Source organism: Protopterus annectens, chromosome 12.part0, assembly GCF_019279795.1.
Source record: "Protopterus annectens isolate FY-2018-M chromosome 12.part0, PAN1.0, whole genome shotgun sequence".
Taxonomy (NCBI): Eukaryota; Metazoa; Chordata; order Ceratodontiformes; family Protopteridae; genus Protopterus; species Protopterus annectens.
This window is the reverse complement of record NC_056746.1, coordinates 774,336,045-774,359,558: the sequence shown is the minus strand read 5'-3', so window position 1 is coordinate 774,359,558 and position 23,514 is coordinate 774,336,045. Positions and strand designations below refer to the sequence as shown.

The following is a 23,514-nucleotide window of genomic DNA, read 5'->3' as shown; positions in this document are numbered from 1 at the left end:
CATTCCCCACATAAGCTCAGATAAGTGTCATCAGGCTACTCTCTAGGCTAACAGAAGCTTCTTGCCAGCATGCAGGAACTCCAGAAGTCTAGCACAAACCACAGATACATTGAGCAATTTTCCCCAACCAATGTTCGCTGCTCTCCTTGCTCTCTCTCATCCAAACAACGAAAAAAGCAGGAATTTCCACTAATACACCACTAGTTTAAATTGTCTTCCTGCTAGCACTGTGCACTGCCCTCACTGGCTCCTTAGCCACACAATGCATAATTATCAGAACAGATCTAACACTGAGTAGTTAGAGCCTGCAGGTCCAGTATGAAATAAAAAAAAAAAAAAAAAAGCCAGCTCAGTGGTAAATTCCCCCAACCAAACGTTTAGCTAATTACTTTCTACTATTACAGACTGGACTTGTAAGCTGCAAGAACTCTGTTAGGTTCTCTCAGTTCTCTCTGAACACACACACACACACACACACACACACACACACACACACACACACACACACACACACACACACACACACACACACACACACACACACACACACACACACACACACACACACACACACACACACACACACACACACTGAGATTAAGCAGGAAAGGCACTACATTCAACCCAATTTTGACTTTCCGTTTGGTAACAAGGACGCAACCTACAGTTTGAGACAGGAACAAGAAGACCTGCCCACATGTTTGATAAACAGTGTAAACAGTGTTAGCAACAAAAATGTCATTTCCAATAAATGGAAGTATAAATCAGTAACCAACAGTTATCTAGGTCTGTATGTTTACACACTAAATTTACATTCAAGAAATGAATTTGAAAGCTATTTCCTTTTAATGTTAAGAGAAGGATAAAGGACATGTTCAAATGTGCAGCATGGCCCTTTTACTTACTTATTTACCACACGTGGACAAATCAGTCAGTATTGCTGTACATTTTCATTGCAAAAGTACCTTGGGTGGTTTGCATAGCAATTTGCATCAGGTGCAACCATTTTGACATTGGAAAAACATAAATGAACTTATGAACATTTGTATAAGTTCAAGACAAGAAACAAAAACAATGCTCAAGGGTCAGAATAACTGCCATGTATGACTAGCAGGACAGTAAATAAGCACATTTATCTGCTGAAGAAAAAGTCTGGTTTAAAATTCGGTTGCACTACTGACATTTGTATAGGGACTGCTTAGAAACTGCACTGCTATCAGTTATGGATTAAGCTATTATTAGTCTTCAAGTTGTGATGGGCTGTGACAAAAATTATAAGTAGTCTAAGCAGCTTGTACATGAGTGCTCCTTGCTAAATGGAAGTGAAAGTGGGTAGTCTGACAATCTAGTGCCATATATTCCTTGGTCATAGAAACTATATCATAAAGTGGTAAGAATAAACAGGTTCCTATTACATAGTCTATCTTTTATAAGTTCGAACTACATATGGTCGAGACCATATGTTCGAATTTGTAAAAGTTTGAGCGTTTGAATGGAAATCTCCATAAGCGGAGGTTTCCATTTACTTCAATGTGGTGCGACCTCGGAGTTAGTATATTTAAGTAGCAGGGGGTGTGGGGGGTGTAGGGGGGCTTGTCCCCCTGCTTACAACAATTTTTTTTTGTCTGTTGTCTTTTTATTTATTTTTTTTACATAGTCGAAGTTCTGTAACTTCGAACATAATGGTTCGACCATTAGGTTTTCGGAGTTATGTAACGTTGACTATGTGATATAGACCCGGATAAACACAGTCACAAAAGGAGTAACAGCTTTTCTGTTTGAACATAAATGCCTCCAGCAGTACTGAATGGAATGTTCTAAAATTCATTCTTCGAGTATCATGCAACTAGGTAGAAAACACGCTGAAACTGTTAATAGATGCATCTTGAAAATTAGAATGAAACTGACCAACTAAAACATTACACTAAAGGGCAGTAACCAGATACTTCCTTTGCTAACACTAATAGTTGCTCTTGTGGAAAGAAAAACATAGCAATAGAGGCACAGAATACAGAACACCTCCTCCAGACAAGGCTAGACTAATTACTGCATGTCCTGGCTAGTTGCACTGTACTACTTTCTTACCTGGGACACTGGAAATGCAGAGCACATGAGCATTGCACACAGTGAACTGGTCGACTATGGTAGCTGGCTGATTGGCATCAATGATTACTACTTTGCTGGTGGAATGTGTACTGGTGAGGATCCACACTCGGCTTGACATGGCATCCACTTCATGTAGCTCCTTTGCCTGCATAGAAGATGAGAAGTTAAGCAAGTGAAGGGTAACAATTTACAAATAGCAGCTTAAAGTATAAAACACTAATATTTCATGTCTATACATATCATAGTGAAGTTATATAACACATAACAGTGCATTAAGAATACTTAGAAAAAAAACAATAGTTTTATTACAACTGTATGTATAAACTTGGTCCTTTCATTTTAGGGAGAGAAGTTCTGTTGTATTAGTATTAACTCTTACTTTACCAAGAGAAACCTACTTACCATGAGAAGTCTAAGGCATACTTCCACAGTACAATCAAAAGCAAAGCTCCAAAGTTCCTAGTACTGTAAGCTGTAAACCAATAAGGTCCTAAAGAGTTTGAAGTGCCTCCAAAGTTTAGACTTGTTTCTATTGGATCAATTTGCTAGGAAGGCACTTTCACACCCTCATACTCAAAGCAGTGGGCAAATATCTTTATAATGCATTGATTTATTTTAGTAACTTAAAATACACAGTTCCTACTAACATGAGAGAAATTGCTGGTACTGTTCTATACTTACTGGGGGAGAGTGTGTTTGACTTCGATATTCAATGACTATACTGCAATGCAGCAAAGCAGTACTCTGTTGTGTCTTTCGGCTTTTATCGGTTAGGGGTCGCCACAGTGGAACTCCGGTCCGCTAATGATTGGTAGTTGATTTTTACATGCCGAGTTACCAGCCCTGACACACAACCTTCAACGAAGGTATGCCCATTCACGCATGTCTCCACGCAGAAGATGCTCTAGCTGAGAATCGAACAGGACAGCGTCTTATTGTGAGGTGACAACGCTACCGCAGCACCACCACCGCGGGTAGCAAAGCAAAGCAAAGCAGTACTAGTTTTTGCTATCATTAGAGTAGAGTAAAGCAGTACTCTAATGATAGCAAAAACCTTCTACAGAGTAAAATAGTGCTGCTATTTGCATGTACCCTTTTGATAAACAAATCTGTTCACAGCTTTAATAATAAACGCAGATTTGTACTTACCATAACTATAAATCATTCAGTTAACATTCTTGCAGCAGTATGGAATGCAGAAATGTTACAGATACAAGTGTGGCAAAAACTATAATGTTTTATTTACCATAACCACATGGGTTACAAAAAGTTTGTCATGTGTGGATTCAGTCATAAATGCATCAGCCATTACAGAAGTAAGGTATTTTGCTTTATGCAAGATTGGTACGCAGTAAGTCTGCACAACTCTGCTTCATAAATTTCATAGGTATTCCAAGTTCATTTAGTGTTATGACATTTAATCTCTAAAAGTAATCTCCCCTCAAATCACACCTCCTTTCCCCAGGAGGACCATACTAGTCAATCCCAGCCATCCAGGTTATGTTTAAAGGAAGACTATTACATGATAGAACAAAATCCATAAAAGGGAAGTCACCCCTGATCATTATTAGTAAAAAAATACGAGCACTCATAAAATCAACTAAGACCAATTTTGAGAGAAAAATTGCCATGGATTCAAAGGACAATCATAAGGCCTTTTTCAGCTATGTTAGGAACCTGGGTGGAAACTCCCAGATATGCTCAGAATTAGTCCAAAATGATACAAAAATCACTGAACCCACAGACATTGCCAACATACTGGCAGACAGGTTCAGTGCAAACTTCACCCCCCTCCCCTCCTAAAGGAGAGATAACTATCCCAGCCGAGTGTAGCCTCCCGGACATCTCAAATGCGCAGGTGAAAGCTGCTCTCTCTAAAGCTAAAAACACAGCATCAATGGGACCGGATGGTGTCCCCGGCTGTGTGCTACACGAGCTAAATGAGGAATTAAACCCGCACATAAGACAGCTGTTTAATCTCAGCCTTACCACAGGATACGTGCCCAAGGAGTGGCGTACGGCAACTGTGGTCCCACTCCACAAAGGCGGCGCCTCTACGGACCCTGGTAATTACCGCCCCATAAGCTTAACAAGTCTAGTCTGCAAAGCTATGGAGAGGATCATAATGGAGCTCATAAACAAAGATATAGGGGACTTGCAGACATTGGACCCGACCCAGTTTGGCTTTGTCAAGGGAAGATCATGCCTTTTGAACTTGGTCGACTTCTTCGAAACAGTCACCAAGGCCATTGATGAGGGAAAGGCAGTCCATACAGCCTACCTTGACCTTGCAAAGGCTTTCGACACAATACCCCACTCGGGTATTGTAGAAAAACTTACCAGCTTAAATGTAAACCCATATGTCACAAGATGGGTTGCAAACTGGCTTAAGGACAGAACCCACAGGGTTAGAGTTGCTGGCGCTGTGTCAGACTCCAAGCCGGTCACAAGTGGTGTCCCACAGGGCTCGGTCCTTGGCCCCTATTGTTTGGCATCTACTTCTCAGAAGTACAGGCCAACATGGGAGGACTTTGGCTGACAAAGTTTGCAGGCGACTGCAAACTGGGCCATAGTGGAAAGTGCATCGGACACGGATATCCTTCAGAAGGGACTCACGGAAACAGATAGCTGGTGCCAGAGCCATGGCCTGAAGTTAAACGCCAAAAATGTATAGTCATACCCTTCGGGAAAAACAAGGTAACCCCAAGCTACCATATAGGTGGCAATCCACTAAGCACAGAAGAGGTTATCAGGGACCTGGGGACCCAGGTTGACAGTGGCCTTTCTTTTGACACTCACATTGCTAAAGTGGTTAGAAAGACCTTCTACATTGCCCACCTGATCATGAAGGGATTCACATCCAGATCTAGCGAGGTCATTGTTCCCCTGTACTCTTCACTTATCAGACCAATGATCGAGTACAATGCCCCATTCGGGATGTATCTCACCCGACATCTGCAGCAATTGGAGAGACCCCAAAAGTTCCTCACCAAAAGGATAAAGGGACTCCAAAATCTGTCATATGCTTCCAGATTGAAGAAACTCCAGCTCTATTCAGTCGCATACCATCTGCTCAGAGGTGACATGTGCCTGACATACAAGGCCATGTCCAACCCGGAATTAATGGACATGCTCCACCTCAAAAAATCCAAATCCACCAAAACCACTAGAGCAAGCGACTTAAACCTTAGCACGGATATAAATAGGACGTGCTGGAGGGATAGATTTATCACTCAGAGACTCCCTATGCTGTGGAATAAAATCCCGGTCCATGTGAGGCAGAGCACCTCGCTGACTCTGTTCAAGAGAAATCTAGACCTGTGGATGGGAGATCGTAGGTTTACTCCGGGAATCATCTCTGTGTCACTGCTGGACAGAGGCACAACAAACTAATGGGCACAGTATTTTTTCATATAAAGGGTGGCGTAAGCCACAAAAATTTGGGCTAGGCTTATAAATGCCTTAGGGCAGATAGCCTAGTATAAACCTATGAACCTATGAACCTAAGACAGTGAGCCACACACATTAGTAGACAAGGGAAGTGTATTCCAGAGGTTTGGGAGATGCTAAGTTACAAATCTGTTACTCCAATGTGTTTTACTCATCTGTTGTTGAATATTTAGGTCCTTGGTTCTAGTATCAATGGAGGTCTAATCCTCATTTTATTTTCTGTTTTGAGTAAATCTATTTGGCCTAGTGTAACTGACCATCTTGGATTATGCAGTGACTGATCTATGGGAGAATTAGGCTAATTACTGTACATCCTGGGAAACGTAGAGCACTTGGACTTCAGATTTCACTTGTTTTTCATTGTTTTTTATGCTTTCTTGTTTAATACTTACAGTGCAAAGCTCTATTGAGTGCAGCACTGTGGTAGCTCTATTCCATACTGGGTATTGCTCACAAGTAAATTATCTCCTTTTTTGCTACTGAAAGGAGAACCCAGAACTTATCTAAACAATCCTGTCTTGGTCTGTGATTTACTATGGAGGTGCATGGTAAGAAAACTTGTATTTGTAGATCTCTCTACTATCCTTTATTTCCCTACCTCTTCTCTAGTATTTTCCTTCTTATCATTTGAATTTAATTAAGTCCCATTATGCTATGTACCAATCTTATTTTTCCTAATGTATTGTGATACATTATTGTACTGTTGATCTAACTAACTTGTGATATTAGATGTTTTGTGTACTTGGAGCTTTTCTCCTCGGGCCTCCACTGAAAAAGGACATGTATCCAGTTGGACTAGCCCGGTCAACAAATGTAAAATAAAAATAAATAAATTTGAATTTATATGTTATTTCGGTACTTATGTATTATCACAACCAGATTTTCACGGGGGCGAAAATCGCATACCTGCACACAAAGAACTGCCTAAAGCACTTTAAACTGCTGATCACAGTCCTTACTAATGGGCAAAAAGTTAATATTACTTTCAGAAATGGCATACATTAAAATATTACATGACGTAACAACCTGGTAACAGCTGTTGGCCTCTTCATACACAGGGATGTGTTAGGGACGTATTCTGCCTTTTTACAAGTCAGCAGTGAGATTCAGGGTTTTACACTTGTATTCGTATCGTGTCATATTTAAATGTATGGCATTTCTGAAAATAATGTTAACTTTTTGGCCATTAGTAAGGACTATGATCAGCAGTATGAACTGTTTCAGGCACTCATTTGTCTGCAGGTATGTGCTTTTCACTTGAGAAAGTGCTGGCAAAGGTGTGGAGTGGGATCTGTCTATCAGAAAAATGGAAAAGTTATATTTCTGATCAATGGCCATTTCACAAAGTGTTCAGAAAGTACAACGGGAATTTTTACAGTAGTAAGTATAACAGAAAGGATAAGAAGGAGCGTAACTTTCCAGATCCTCTTTCAAACATATAAAGGATCGCAGTTCCCCTGCTTTTGTGGTCAGTTTGGTACAGCAGAAGGTTCTATGCTGTCTGTCTTTTATAACAACACGGTGGATGACAAATGTTGTTCCTTCCGCGGTCGGTTGCCAAACTCCTGTTTCTGTTTCTTCCTCCTGGTCCTGTTGCACAAGTAAAGTGATAAAAAGGTAATTATGAGTTTATATACCCAGTTTTACTTAAACATGCAGTCCTTTCATGAAAACATTAGGAATTACGCAATGTTAGAAATCTGGCTGCGATAATACGTAAGTACCGTTAATTCTTACCACTGTTTTTCACTATTTATAGGAAGGAAGGAAAGGATAGCTTGTGGACAAAAAGATTTACTTTGATTTATATTTTGTTGTTTTACCTTTCATTTTCACTGTTTGTTGTTAGAAAGGGATAGGTTTTAGACAGCTAACTCTAGGCGTTCTAATGGACACACACTACAGACAAGACAATCCAAAGCTTACTTAAACAATCCTGTCTTGGTTTGTGATGTAAAGAAATTCCAGCTTTTGTCTGAATTTTAGAACATGTATACTCAGAGCAACAGATTTACTCTACCTACATTAGCATTTAGTTGTATATCGTTTGTTTGATTTTTCTCACAGAAGTTTATTTAAGTTTTTTTTGAATTCTTTGGTTAAGGGATTTTGATTATTCTTTTCTTTTAATTCATTTGAAGTTGAATATGGTTTCCTTAACTAAGTATGCCATTAATGATTTGCTACAGCACAAATATCTTGTACAGTGTAATTAATGCTATGTATATCTAAAGGTAACACCTGATAACACTGGTGATCTGTGTTCCCTCATGTCAGAAGATAGGATCATAGGAGATTACTAGGCTATCGGCCCAGAGGTCATTTTAAGACTAGCTGTTTCATCCCAATGCAAAACTGCAGAGGTACTAGTCAATACCCAAGGTTATATTTAGTGATGACTACCCATGTCCAGGAGGGTCGTCTGCACTGTTTAGAATTTCTGATAACCACTGCACTTGTGCAATTGGCACGGTTTAGAGAACTGTTGTTACATATATTGATGCCTGGAAAGTTTTGAAAGAGAAAATGTTTGAGTGCAAAAAGTAAAAAAAATGTGTAACATCAGGATCTAGGAATATAAAGTCACACAGATACCTGATTAAGGTCAGAGACAAAAAATATGTAAGAAATGGAAAACAGGTCGAACTACAATTTTGAAAACTGAAATAAGCTGGACAAACATTAAGCACATCGTGAGATAAGATCAAGAAAAACCTGAAGCAAATTTATTTAACATAATACAAAACCATTTTATGGATACACAAGATGTGGAAGAAGTAAAGACGGTATTTACGTATTATCGCAACCACATTCTTAAGCAATTCACTCGGCTCTTCTTGCAAACAGAAGAGAAATCCCGGTTCTGTGAAGAACTCAAGGTGCCTTCAACTACAACCTCGTTGGATAACAGTAATAGTTGGTCAGAAAGAAAGAGCAAAACAAGGGAATCACATAATGTGTATACTTGATCTGACTGGAGAGTTTTTTGCCATGGGTCTTGGATGAAAATGAGTTACTGCCTACTTGCATTATTTCATATCTCAGATAAATAGTTTTATTGTTTGTTCCTTGTTCACTGTCATGCAGCTGTTCTGCTAATGACAAACATGCCATGACATTATTTCCACAGTACGGTTCTTTAACCGTTTCTGTTAACACAACAGTCCAGGTAGCTTCCGTGAATGAAAGGGAGTGTTGAGACAGCATTACTTCGTAATTACAACTCAGAGAAGCAAGGCAGCAGTCAGAAAAGAGGAAAAAATAAGAAAAAAACATGATGGGGTTGGGTGAATTACTGTAACTTGGCTGAAAAAAAACAAACAAACCTATTTTTCACCTTTGCCCGATTAAGTACAACTGCTAATGCCGCTTGCACATTCGTGATAAACACGGCAAATACGAGCAAACTGGGTAAGTCATCTGACTTTCCATCCCACTAGGGTTATTTTCAAAACAAAAAGGAAATCACAGCTCTATAAACAACTCCGAGCACACATCAAATAAATCTGTTGGTATAAAAGTGACACTTTCAGTGAAAAAAAATCTTTCACCAGTTCACTGTTTATTATTGGAATGTCAAGTGAGAGTGAGTTGCTTATGAATGTGGTTGCGATAATACGCAAGTACCGTAAAGACATACAAATTGATAAACTGTAGACACTAAAATTTATTCTCAGACACAACTGATTATAGATATATTTACAAAATCTTATGCAGAACAGTTTTGCTCCATGAAGGGGGTGTTAAGTTGTTCTAGTGACATCCAGGTAACCTCAGGCACTGGAATCAAATTAGATTTTATTTAAAAAGAACTATGCAAACTGGATCCAAACAAAGCACAGGGAGGAGACGTAATTAGTTGTAATGACTTGAGAACACTTTAGCAAGAACTTATAGTACCATTATATCTATTACTTACTAGGCCATATAAATATGGGGAGACTTCTCAAGATTGGAGACATGCATATATTTAAACATGTCTTCAAGGGAAAGGGAAGTAGACAAACCCAGAGTCATACAGACCTTACGTTTACTTACATGATGTGGAAAAATAATGGAGAAGGTAATATTGGATAAGTTATTGTCAGAATTGGAAAGGTTGGGAATTGAAACCATATATCAGCATGCATATGTTGAAAATAGATATATTACCAGCTGTAACATGATGTTTTATAACAATATAATAACAGCTATGAATGAAAAAGTGTGCTGTGATGCAATTTATATAGATTTAACCTTATCATTTGATAGAGTCATACATAAATCACTGATAAATAAATTAGAGCAACTAGGTATTGCCTTACTCTTGATAAGATGGATAACTGCATCTTACAAGTAGGACATGACAAGTATACACCAAATGGACAGGTGAAATTCTTGGTTATAGTTAGGGTGTCCCACAGGGCTATCTCCAGGCCCTTACTTGTTTAGATTGCATCTTTCAAACCTACCTTTTCATCTGTGGTGTTCTACAGTCTATATGCAGATGATCTGGATTTGGGTAAACTGATTGCATGTGTTACAGATGTCTGCAAAAGAACTTGACTAAATTGAACATTTGGGCACAGCAGAATAACATGCTGATAAATACATTAAAAAACTAAGCATATGACATTTAGGAGATGTAAATTTAAAGGTGAATTTTTAATACAGCACACAGTGATTGAAACTGTAGATTCATTTAAGGACCTGGTACATGGGTAGATCCAGCTTTGAGTTATTCTTATCATATCAGCCAATTGGTTAATGATAGTTATAGAACTATAGGTTGTATATAAAGATTTATAAAATCTGAGAAATCAGAAGATGAGGTCATTGTTTATTAATTACATTAAACCCAAACTTGAGCATGAAATAACAATACAGAAACCTTATAAGAAAACAAGCATGACTTAACTGGAAGGAGCACAGCAGAAAAATACCAAGGGCATCCACGGATGTGAAAATTTGTTATTATTAAAGACTAAACTTGTACAGTGTGTCATATAGATATGAAAGAGGAGATCTTATTCAGGTGTGCATGGCATTTAGAGAAAACTACCTCTGGGAATGTTTGGGGTTATCAAAATGTAGTAGAGAATCATCAGATAACCTATGTAGAAGATTTGATTTTATAGGAATGAGAAGTGTATTAACTGGTTCTCTGAGACAGGAGCTGATGCATGGAACAGGTTAGGAAATTACATTAAAACAAGCACTAGTTTAGATATTTTTAAGAACAGCCTGGACACTTACTATGGGAACAACTGTTTTGGTATACTGTCAGGCAAGAAAGGCATTAACGCCCATGCTTTAACTATTTGTGCGTGTGTACATATGTATCTTCAAACTCCTGTAGGTGAGTTATCAGCTTCTGCTTGGTCTGAACATCTTTTGCTAGGCTGTGCTGAGCTGTGCAGCGGTGATCTTACTTGAGTGGATTTCCATGATCCTTCTCTTAGCTGTGTGGTTCTGTGTTTCTCCTGTCCAACAAACTTTCCCTCATTATTTCCCCTGCCTCACTTAAATTCCACACTAACCTTCATCACATGGCAGCACTGGCCTGCACAGGGAGACAGCAGATGGATCCTAATTCTACTGCCAGCCTTACAGCACATGGTATGCTAAGGCAGTGTAAGAACTGCCTCATGCTCACTGAAAATGAACCTGCTTAGCCCAAAGGACTCCAAAATTGAGAAGTTAAATATGTAACTAAATCGGAGGTGTCTTTTTCTCAATCAGTAGCATGCAGTAAGTGTAATATTGTAATAACCTCAGCCACACCTATGCAACATCAACATAATGTGAACATAAAACTGTCTTATCCTAATGTAGTTAAAAAAACAAAAAAACTTTACACAGGCCTTCTAGAACTCGTATATCTAGGCAGTAACTTAAACCCTCAAATCAACCTCCTGCATGCTACCCAGCATCAATGAGTCTAAACCAACATATAGCACACTACGGCACTATGGTAAACATAGTCACAAAAAGGGTCACATAACCATCATGCAGAAGCCCATAAGGCAGCAGGACCAGGTTTGTACCTCTAGCAATATCTTGGCCATATGTGGCTTCACACTTAGACACACTGATGTTCCACTAACTAACCTGAGCAAACAGAGAGTGACATTTGCCTGCCTCTCAGGTGCCAGTACCTGCGATGTCACTCATGCCCTCAAATCTCTTCATGCAAGGTACACACATGACTTGATCACTGCACACGTGGAAATGGTTGACTTAAGAAGCAACTCCTTGGAATGTATGAAGAGTCTGAATTAGTCTAACTACAGAAGAAAGTGCTTACTGGACAACAAATTTTTGCATCTTGATACATTAAAAATTGAAAACTGATTTCTTTGGGTTGTTTTTTATGGTAATTATTATTTTTGCAACCTTGTTATACTTGGTATACTTTGAACAAATGAAGAGGGATATAATGGAAGCCTCAGAATATGCATCTGAAATGGAAGTGAAAGTATCATTCCATTGCCAAGAATAATGCCTCAATACAAATAACAGATAATTAAATTTAATGACTGGCTTACCTGCTGCTGTCATTCTAAAGGGATTGAATGTATATCAACAAGAGAGGAGATGACCGACAACCTAGATACTTTGCTAAGGATGGCCTGCATGTCTCTCCTCATGGTTTTTATATATTGCCCAAGACTCTTTCTTCCCGACAGTACCTTTTTAGGCAGGGCCTCCCTCCTCAGAATACCTACATAACCAATCAAAACCAAAACGATATTAAGGTGGCACTATTCAAAAGACTTCCAAATGGTTGCACACTGAATAACTGCTTAATTTCAGCTCTTCCAGTGGGAAAAGAGAAACTCAGAAAACAAAACCACTGAATTTGTCTCTCTGAATAAATTCCAGTTACTTGCCAGTAAGAGCACTGTCTGCATGCCAGCAAAAAAGAACTTTAGAGAACTGAAAGAAAATCAGCCACAAAAAGTGAGGAGAAAACACTGCCTGGGCAGAATCCTGCAGCAGCTCAGCAAAAAGTAGTTCAAGCACCATTTTTTTTTGACAAGAAACATCTTTATTAAATTATCACATAAATTTATATAAATGAAAACAAACCATACGGACACAATTTTAGTTGCAAACATTATACATCACAAAGCATACTGACACAATTTTAGTTGCAAACATTACACATCACTCAATATCTAGTCATTGTCAGTCAAAGATTATATAGCTCATTCAAATCCTACCTTCATTTAAACCTCATTCCTCCTCTGCATGGTTTGTTCCCGTGATTCCCATTTTTTCTACGTAATTTACTCCTACCCTTTACTAGACATCCCAATTCCAGTCATTTTATCTCTGTTACTACACTCACTACTTCTAGTACAGTTTGTTTACACTTTGCTTTACATTTTCTACTAATTGCTTTTTTGGCAGACACCATAATTAGACTCCGCAAGACCTTACTATGTCTAGGCAATTCTGATTCTGTATCATAACTCAAAAAACACTTCTTTAGTTATACCAGTTTGCTCACCCAGTATCTCTGACATAGTGGTCTGCAGGGAATCTTTAAAGTCTGTCAAATCATTATATCAGCAGAAAATATGTTCCTAATTACTGCTTTATTCCCCATCACACCTACAACATTTGCGGTCTACCTGTGGAAAAATTCCTAGGACTTTACTTGGGGTATAAATATACCTATGTAAACACTTTCAAGCACAGATCCTAAATATTCTAGAGTTTGTTGTATATTTTAGGAGACATATATACCATCATTGTTTCTTTGTAAATTACTTATCCAATCTCTTCCCAATCCTTTCTAACTTCCTCTGACTGATTCTTATAGTTTTCATGCAAAATTTTATATGGTCTAATAATTATTCCTTTTTAACAGTAGCGTCTGTTCTAGATTCTACTAAAACTCTACCAGTGCCAGTTTTTCACTTAGGTTCCACCTATTTCCTTCTCTTTGCCTGTACTCTGATATCAATCCTTGATAGGGAAGACAACCTCTAGCCTGCAGTCCAAATAAATGATTGCCCTCTTTCCATTCTATTACATTTCCCACTCTAATTACTCCCAATACACTGGTTACTTTGCCAGTTTTCTCCAACACAGCCCCCTCTTGTCAGTTGTCTGTATCCCTAATTGCAGTCATCCTATCAGAAGAATTTCCTTTTTCCATTCCTGTTTTGGCTTAGTTCTTAGAATACAGTCTGCTACTTTATGAATGTAATATTATATATGGTTACTGTTATTCTCCCTAAGGATCTACTTCCAAAAGCCTGATCTCTCCTTGTTTCTTGAGCTTCCCCACTCTTTCATCATCATCATCCCATTCCACTTTGAATCGTTTCTGCTTGTGCTATGTATAGGATTCTTAACTGTGTGGCTCTGAAATACCCCTTCAAATTAGGTAATCCCAATCAGCCTTATTCTACTGGAAGAATCAACTTATCCATCTGACTCTCACCATCTTCTCATCCCAGATAAAATCATTCAGCTCTTTATTAATTGCTATCCACAACTTCTCCTCTGGTTGATAAAAATGTGCCTGACCTGTATATAACACTAAAAGACCAAAATAGTTCAACTGCCTATATCTTGCTATTCCAGTTTCTCAGTTTTTGTATTACCTTTTTAGTCTCTTCCCACATATCCTTAGCTGCCATACTAGAATACTTTTTAATCCCTACTCCTAAGTACTTCATTTACCCCTTTCAAAACTACTTGAAAATGTACTCATAAGCAAACTCTGCAATATCTATTATAGGAAAACCTACTTATTCCTACTCAGCATGGATTCTGCCCAAAACACAGTACAACTACTGCCTTAATCTCCTTTACTAACACCATATCCCTGGCTCGTGACAACAACAAACTTGTCTCCTGTTTATTTCTAGACCTTTCTAAAGCCTTTTATACAGTATCACACTCTCTACTTATAGCTAAATTGACTATTCTTAACTTCTCTCCTGTTACTGTCACTTGGTTTTCCAGCTATCTCTCTGATCGATTACCATCTGTGAAACGGCTCTCAGCACTCCCCCCTTCCCTCCCCATAAAAATGGGCGTTCCCCAATGTTCCATACTAGGTCCACTGCTATTTAACATTTTTACAAATCTACTCTACACTTCTTGTTCTCAGTCATCTCTTGTACAATATCCAGATGATTCTACTGATTCTCCCTCTGATCTCATCTCTAAAACTCAGGTTGCTTTTACCTCTGTGGAAACATGGCTCAACCAACAACCAACTAATCCTAAACCCTTAAAAAAAAAAAAAAACTCCTACTCTTTCTCCCAAAAACTCTTAACCACCTCAAATCCTCTTTTACCATACTGTCTCTCAGTAAGACTCCAACAGTAGCTGAAACAAGCACCAAACTCCTAGGTGTCACAATAGATGATCAGCTAAAATTTGACTTGCATATCAACAACTGCATCAAGAAGACTCATCAAAAACTAGGCCTCCTATACAGAAATAGAAAGTTTCTCACCTACAAAGCTAAAGTAACACTATCTCATATCGATTTATTACCTAGTCTACTATATGGCTCTCAGATACTCATGGACCTTAATACCTCACTCCTAGCAAAACTTAACTCATCCTATAATAAGATAGCAAGATTCTCTGCCCAACATACTTTTAAAATTCATCACTGTGTTTCATTTAAACTGGCTGGAACTACCCAATTTGCTTCTTCTCTCTCAGCTTCAGATCATTCAACCTTACTACTGCCCTAGCCTATCCTCCTTTATATCCTCTACTAGACTACGTCACAGCTCCGAGCAAGACTTACTATGTATCCAAAACCTAGGACTAAAATGGGTAGTAACCTATATAGCTAGCACCCTACCACTGCATGGAACAAGCTTCCACTTCAGATTAGATTAATAAAACAACCTAAACAATTAAAAGCAGCTGCCAAAGAACACTTAAAAACACTCTGTTCCTGCCTCTGTACTCACCCACCATAAACTGTACCCACCCATAAACTCACCAATACCCCAAACATTGCTCTACTTCCTTCTGCACTAACACATCTATTCTCCCTGACCATGCCTGTCTGTCTCTTTCTAGCTTACATTATATATGCCTCATCTTAACTTCTTCCCTCCCTACATCCCCCTAAATCACCTCTTAAAAGTAAAGTACAGTTGTGTACACTTACCGTAAATGTAGATCTTCAAGTGTATTCACTGTTGCAGTCATCACATTTGGGGTTATCTGCTTGCAGTAGCCCTCAGTTGGCCTGATTATCAAAGTCTTGGGTCCTGCGTCGGTTGCTGTCTCATCTTCAATGACGTCAGGTAGTCAGGGGTATAAAGCATGCAGCCAATGCCATTACATCAGTTTTTCTTGCCCCAGATGTCAGGTGCCCCCATAATGGGAAGCAATTATATACAAGGTTACACCTCCAAATTAAAAGCAAATACACCAAAAAGCTTTAAGCATAGTAAACAAGAATAGAGGTATAGACAATAGAAGTCAGGGGGCTGGAGGGAGGGTAACCAGGACTGCAACAGTGATTACACTTGAACATCTAGATTTATGGTAAGTGTACACAACTGCACTATGTTCTTCGTGTTTCACTGTTGCAGTCATCACATTTGGGTAGATTCCCAAACCTAAATATAGGAGGAGGAAATTAGATAGCATTAGGACCAGCTATAAGGTCCTGCAAGACTGCAGTGGCAAAACTAGCTCTGGATTTAGAAAAAAATTGGCAAGTGGTAATGCTTGATGAAAGTATGTACAGGTAACAGCTTCTAAGATGTCCCTGGTAGGGACACCTCTGAGAAAGGATGTAGAGGTAGATGCAGCCCTGGCTGAATGTGGTCTAACCCCCTGAGGGGTAGGTTTTCTATGGTGCTTACAGCAGAAATGAATGCAGTTTCCTATCCACTTAGAAATGGTTTACTTTGAAATAGCCTTCCCCTCTGCCCCTGCAGCAAATGCAACCATCAGCTGTTGAGATTTCCTGAGAGGTTTTGTCCTGTCTAAATAAAATCTAAGTTGTCAGTGCACATCCAATGAGTGCAGTATTCGTTCCCCCTTGTTCTGTGGATTAGAAAAGAAGGTAGGCAAATGAATGGACTGATTAAGGTCCACACTGGATACCACCTTGGGTATGAAGGAGGGACTGGTCCTGAGGGACACCCTGTCTGCATGAAAGATGATGAAAGGCTCCACTGCCATGAGGGCCTGTAATTCAGACACTCTTCTTGCTGAAGTGATGGCTAGAAGGAAGGCTGTTTTCCAAGAAAGGAATTTCAACTCTGCATTTGCAGCTGGCTCAAAGGGAGGTAGAGTGAGTTTTTCCAATACAAAGTTGCGGTCCCAGGCTGGAGTAGGGGCTCTCCTGGGTGGTCTTAAGTTTTTTGCCCCTCTGAGGAACTGCTTCAACAGTGGATGAGAGAAGAGGGGTGATTCTGTATTGTAATGAGCTGAAATGGCTGAGGCATGAATTTTGATGGAGGAAAAGGAAAGGCCCTTGTGAAGCATCTCAGTTAAGTATTGAAGAATCTGTGGTAAATTGGGCACTGCTGTGCCCATCCCCTGAGTTTGGCTCCATGAACAGAATCTTTTCCATTTTTCAGCATAGGATTTTCTAGTACTAGGCCTCCTTGCTTCCTTGTTTACTGAGGGATGGTAACGGTGAGATCAGGTAATTAGCCAGGCTGCCAGGTTCAAGGTTTGAATCTGTGGGTGCAGAATTTGGCCCTTCTGCTGGGACAGCACGATAGGGGTCTGAGGCAGATGCCATGGTGTCAGCAGTGACACACTGCACAATAGGGGGTACCAGTGTTGGCATCGCCAGTCTGGTGCAATCAGTATTGTCCTTGGTTTGTCCTGTTTGATCTTTAGTAGTAAAAACTAAAAGCTGAAAACCACAAACTAAGTAAAAATAGGCACTGTAGCAAGTCAGTAGCACAAAATCAGGAAAGCTGGTACAATTATTTATTGAAGCGCTTTTCGTTTGCTAGCATGAGCAAACTTCTTCAGAAACCATTTTTGATTTTTTAAAAACATTTAAATAGTCACAGTTAATACCTGTTAAACCAATCGCAGCTCACACCATATTAACCACTCGCTTAAAGGCATCTAATCTACTTAAAAATATATAACACTGATAAATAAATACTAATTTAAACTGCTGTCAACATATTATAAATGCTAACAAATCATGTTGTCAAGAGTAGTGCAATCTAAATAAACATTACAAACTAAAAAGATCATATTATAATAATAAACTAATAAAATACAATACATATAATAAACTAACTAATGTATTCCACACTTAGTTATATTCTATATTAGAAAACATATGCTGTGCAATATTTAAATAATATTTAAATAATGTTTAAATAATATTTGAATACAAACAATTACCTACTATAAAGGAAACATCGCATTAGCGATTAGAATTAGCTTGGAAAATTAGATTAAACCCCTTTAATTACCCTGGGTTGAATGAAACATGCTCAATTAGTAGCATTCTTAAGTTAAGGAGTCTTAGACAATGATGCAGAATGCATTAAATCCTGTAAATCTTTATTTTCAGCACAGTCAGGAATCAACATTAATTTCTGTTTAAGCAATCCAATAATATACTGCTGATACTTTAACATATGAAACTGGCAGTTTAAGGCCCTAATGGCCAAGGTTGCAGAATTGTACACCTTCTTACCCCATCTATCTAGCGCCTGGAATCTCTATCAGAGGGGGTAGGATTTTTGGCAGTAGTAGCCTTAATGCCCTTGGGTCCTTGTGAAATGGTTTCAGGATTCGCAGTAGGATTTTTAAAAAGGAACTTGTGAGAGTCAGGAACCCTGTAATACCTATCAGGTTTTCTGGGAGCAGGAGGTAAAGAGTCAGGGGCCAGGCTAGATTTCCGAGAAGGCATCATCAACAGTGTCCAGTACAGGAGGTATAGCTAACAGCCTGTGTTGGGGCAGGAGTAAAAAATCCCTAAGCCTCTTTTTGGAGTTAGAATAATCCTGGCTTTCCCAGCGGTAATGCTCTCTAAGAGTATGCAAGGTTTCACCAAAAGAGAAATCCTCTGGAGGGGAAGCAGAGAGAATGGAGTCCTTTGCATCAGAATCCTCATAGGTAGATAAGGGTAAATCCTGGTCATCAGTGGAAACAGAAATTTCAGAGTCCTGACCAGAAGAATCAGAAGGAAAATTAGTCCTAGGTCTCTTACAGGGGGAAGGGTGGCTTCTCCTGTTTAGCGTAATAAGGTCTTCAGCCATTCTTATCATTAATTTTTTAGGCATAGGGGCCTGATCCATGAGGTCTGGGCATTGGTTTTCTAGGCATGGATCGAGTTTTAGGCCGTGAAGAAGAAGATGACGTCAGTTTGATATGCAAGTCAGTAGGCCTGAATACAACCTCAGAAGCTGGTGCCTACACAGCTGCTCCGGACCCATCCAAGGTAGAGACATCTGCAGGTTCCACAGACGAGGAAGCATCTCATGGCATACCGTACTCCGAATGGGTCTCAGCAGAGGCCTGCGAATCTGAAGTAGTGGGTATCAGGGGTTGCAAAAGCACCTCACTGAGTACCAGCGAACTGGCCACTAGCTTAGAAGCGGCGTCGGCAGCTTTGGACCTATGCGGTCTGTCTCTGTCTTTATCTTTCTATTTTTTGGAATGTCGGTAATCGGGTGGCTTACCGAAGCCATTTCTGGATAAATGAACCGAGTACCAAAATATTTAGAAGCGTAAATGAACTGATGACGAATGTTTGTGGTTTGAATAAGGCACAAAACCGACAGCGAGGTACGTTGTGGTCTGGGCCTAAGCAAGGAATGCAGTACAAATGAAAATCTTTATGAGGTATTTGCTTTCCACAAGAAATACAACTGTTAACTTTTACTGACATCAGTTTAGAGCAAGAAAAATGTTCCCCAATGGGGTACTTAGCTTATTTGAAGACTTTGGTTCTGAAACTCGAAAACAAAAATTTCAGGAGTCAGCCGACTGGCACTTGCAAACTGCTTCTGCTTCAGGTACCGCACACCAAGAAAGAGTGATGTAATGGCGTCGACTGCATGCTTTATACCCCTGACTACCTGATGTCATGGAAGATGAGACAGCAATCAACGCAGGACCTAAGACTTTGATAATCAGGCGACTGAGGGCTACTGTAAGCTGATAACCCCAAATATGATGACTGCAACAGTGAAACACGAAGAACATCCAATGTCTACATAATACTAACACTTTAAGACTGCAATGAATATTTCTATTCCATTTTCAGATATAGTCTGCATTACTAACAATTTATATATATATATATATATATATATATATATATATATATATATATTCGAAACTTGGATAATGTAAATATCAGCAAAAACAAATGTTACTGTATCTGTAATTTTTTTTTATTGTAATGAATAATGTTGTTGGAGCTTTTCTCACCCAGGCCAACACTGAAAATGGGCTATTTTGTAGCTCAGTCGGACTTTTCCCAGTCAACAAATGTAAAATAAATAAATACAAATGTTGTCATGCCCCCATAAATATGAATATTGCTGAACTAGTTTGTGTTTGGGTACATAATTTACAGCTATTGCTTCTGTTTTAGCTTCAATAATTTTGTATTCTGAAAAAATCTGAAATTGCCTCCAGATGTTCCACAAAACTGAAATGCTCTGGTTTAATCAGGTATAAAATAATATCTGCAAATAGAGCCAGCTTTTCTTGACTACCATACCAAATATATCCTTGAATATCTGAGTCTCTTATTTTCTTTGCCAGTGGTTCTAAATATAATGCAAATAACAAAGGGGAAAGAGGACATCCCTGCCTGGTTCCTCTGCTCAAACAGAAATTATCAGAGAGGAACTCATCTATGTTAATCTTGCCTCCAATCCCTCAAATATTCCCCTAATTAACCTTAGAAATGTTATCAAGGGATGCAAATGCTTCCATTGTCCTGCTCATAAACCCCTAGCTTATTCTGTGAAATGCTTTCTTTGCATCAAGACTGACCAACAACATTGGACTGCAGGTCAGAGATTGCTTTCTCTACCAAGGATTGATATCAAGAGTATAGGCAAAGAGAAAGAAATAGGGGGTCTTAAATGAAAGACGAGCACTGGTAGAGTTTTTAGTAGAATCTAGAACAGAAGCTACCGTTAAAAAAGGAATAATTAGCACAGCATATAAAATATTACATGATAACTATAAGAATTCATCAGAGGAGGTTAGAAAGGATTGAGAAATGAGACTGGATAAGCACTTCACAAAGAAACAATGTGGGATATATGTATGCCGCCCAAATATGCAACAAAATCTAGAGGATTTAGGATTTTTACTTGGAAATGTTTACATAGGTATTTTTATGCCCAAATATACTCCAGAGGATTTTTCCTTGGGTAGACAACAAATGTAGGTGGCCAGATGGGGAAGAAACAGGTAACTGGGAACATATTTTCTGGGAGTGTACTGAGTTGGCAGACTTTAAAGACTTCTCTACCAAAGATATTTGGTAAGCAAATTGGTGTATCTAGGGAAATGATTCTTAAGAGCTCTGATACAGAATCAAAATTACCTAGACACAGTAAGGCCTTGCTGAGTCTAATTATGGAGGCTGCCAAAAAAAAAACAATTACTAGAAAATGGAAATCTAAGTCTAAACCAACTGTAGTAGAAGTAGCGAATACAGTAACAGAGTTAAAACGACTGGAATTGGGAAATGTAGAAAAGGGTAGGAGCACATTACATAAAAAAACTGGAATTGTGGGAACAATAGATACATGGGAGGAATGAGGTTTAACAGAAGGGAGGAACTGAATGAGTTATGTAATGTTTGACAATGATTGGGTAGATTATACATGATGTATATTGTTTGCAACAAAAATTACGTCAATATGGTTTGTATAATGCTTGCAACTAAAATTATGTCAACATGGTTTGTTTTCATTTACTTAAATGCATGATTGCTTGTCATAAATGAAAATTTAATAAAGATGTCTTTTGTTTAAAAATATAAGCACTTCTCTTTTCTTTTATCCCAGGTATTCCACTGAATAACCATGCAGAAAACCTTTCTTTATCAAATTCACATGTTCAGTCCTTTCCAAAAGTGTTACCTGTAGCACAGCTGTTTGCATGCTACAGTTTTTTAAATACAGATCACTACTCTTTATTTACTGTATGTATCTGTGAGACCAGTAACATCTGAAGATAATACATAAAGTGTCATTATGTTAAAAAGTTATAATTACCACTTTTTATTTGTAACATTTTAAGTATCTAGTTCCAGCTTTTGTGTTACATGCACATACTAATATTTGGCAGATTGATCTTTAGAAGTATATATTTTTTGTACTTAATCTGTTTCAGTGACAGTTAACAAAACTGTGCTGCATTAATTGATTTACTTCAGATTGTTTTTCTCAGTGTCTACATTTTGTTTTCTGTTTTACTGATAGTTAACAAACTGTAGTGCTTTTATTTATTTGCTTGATATTTCTGTTCACTGTCTAGATTCTGTTCAGCTGGTTTCATAGTGGGGGTTGGTTTACTTTCTTTTGAAGCCAGCCTATCCTAGCTGTGAGCACAGCGTTTTGTGTTATCTGATGTCCTAAGGCTCTTAAGTTTTCCTTTATACTACTGTATAAGGAGTTACAATTCTGTGAGACTGTATCAGTATCTTAGCTGCTCCTTGTGGCCTAGCTGTGACTGATTCGATAGTCATCTGGATACAGAAAGCCTATAAGTATATATATATATTTCTTGCAATTAATCTGTTTCAGTGATAGTTAACAAAAATGTGATGCATTTATTGATTTGCTTGAGATTGCTTTGTTCTGTGTCTGCATTTTGTTTTTCCCACCCTCCCAGCCATGTGTTGTTGCATTTTTAAAATTTGTGGATTTGGAATTGCCTGCCACTGCTGTAAATTTGATTTTGGACACTCCTCCCAGTCCCATCTCATTTGCTTACTGTACTGAGTACAGTGTGATAATTTGGGTAGGGCTACCCCCTTGCTTCATTGATTTTAGACACTCCTCCGAGTCCAATATCATCAACTCAATCTACTGTGTGTAGAGAGAGCATTGGGTAGGCCAACTCCCTTAGTTTCTTAATCTCGAATTATCTTCTGTTCCTTCCCTCTCCAAAAATAATTACACTTTATTCAACTGCTTTTACTGTGATTGTCTTCTTTCTACTTTATTACCTTATTCTGCCTTTCCGCTTGCTCTTAAGCATTGAAGTGCTTTTATTCTGCTATATTTACTGCTTGTTAGTAGCCTGATTAAATTTGTCTGCTATTCTAACCCTCTTAGTTTTAGTTTTAGCACTTGGGCTTCAGGGCAGTTATTTTACATTTAAGAAAGTTTTAGTGGTCTGCACTGTTGTGGACAATTCCTTACCAAAACCCTCTCTCCATAAGTCCATCCAAGTTTCAGAACACTATGTCTGGACAATTCTCATCAGTTTCTCCTGGCAGCCTGGTTGACATGGGTATACTGATTGTAGCAACTGCCTCATGTTCACTGACAACCCTCTTCTCCTAGCACATAATTCTTCTACTTGTGAGAAATGCATCAATATCAGTAACCTGATATCCATGCTCTCTTGAACCACAGTCAGTACTCCTGACAAAGAGGAGATCGCCAGCACAAACATCACACCACCCACATCACATAGCCAAACACAACACAAACACACGCCAATACAGAGGTCCTCAAAAAAAAACTTACCTAAACAGCAGAGACCTCCAAAACATACTTTTAAACATTCCACACCTAACACCAAACACATGACAGACAGCAGAGCGTCTCTCAAACACAGCCCATAAGGCATAACAATAAACTCATACAGCCCATAAGGCACAACAATAAACCAAACATACTAGTCACTGGTAACTCAATTGTGAGACACACTGACATCCCCCTCACCAGGCTTGACAACGAGAAGATCATGGTCATTTGTCAGGTGCCAGAATCCAACACATCACACATGCA

The 23,514-nt window shown here is 38.7% G+C and overlaps 1 protein-coding gene across 1 annotated transcript in view; it reads right to left on the bottom strand.

Moving 5' to 3' along the window:
* MAPK8IP3 (mitogen-activated protein kinase 8 interacting protein 3) overlaps positions 1–23,514 on the bottom strand; it is a 3,746,918-nt gene that overhangs the window by 605,119 nt on the left and 3,118,285 nt on the right. The window contains exon 19 of the mRNA XM_044088957.1: positions 2,086–2,251. Coding sequence (XP_043944892.1) covers positions 2,086–2,251 — 166 coding nt within the window. The remainder of the gene's footprint in view (positions 1–2,085; positions 2,252–23,514) is intronic.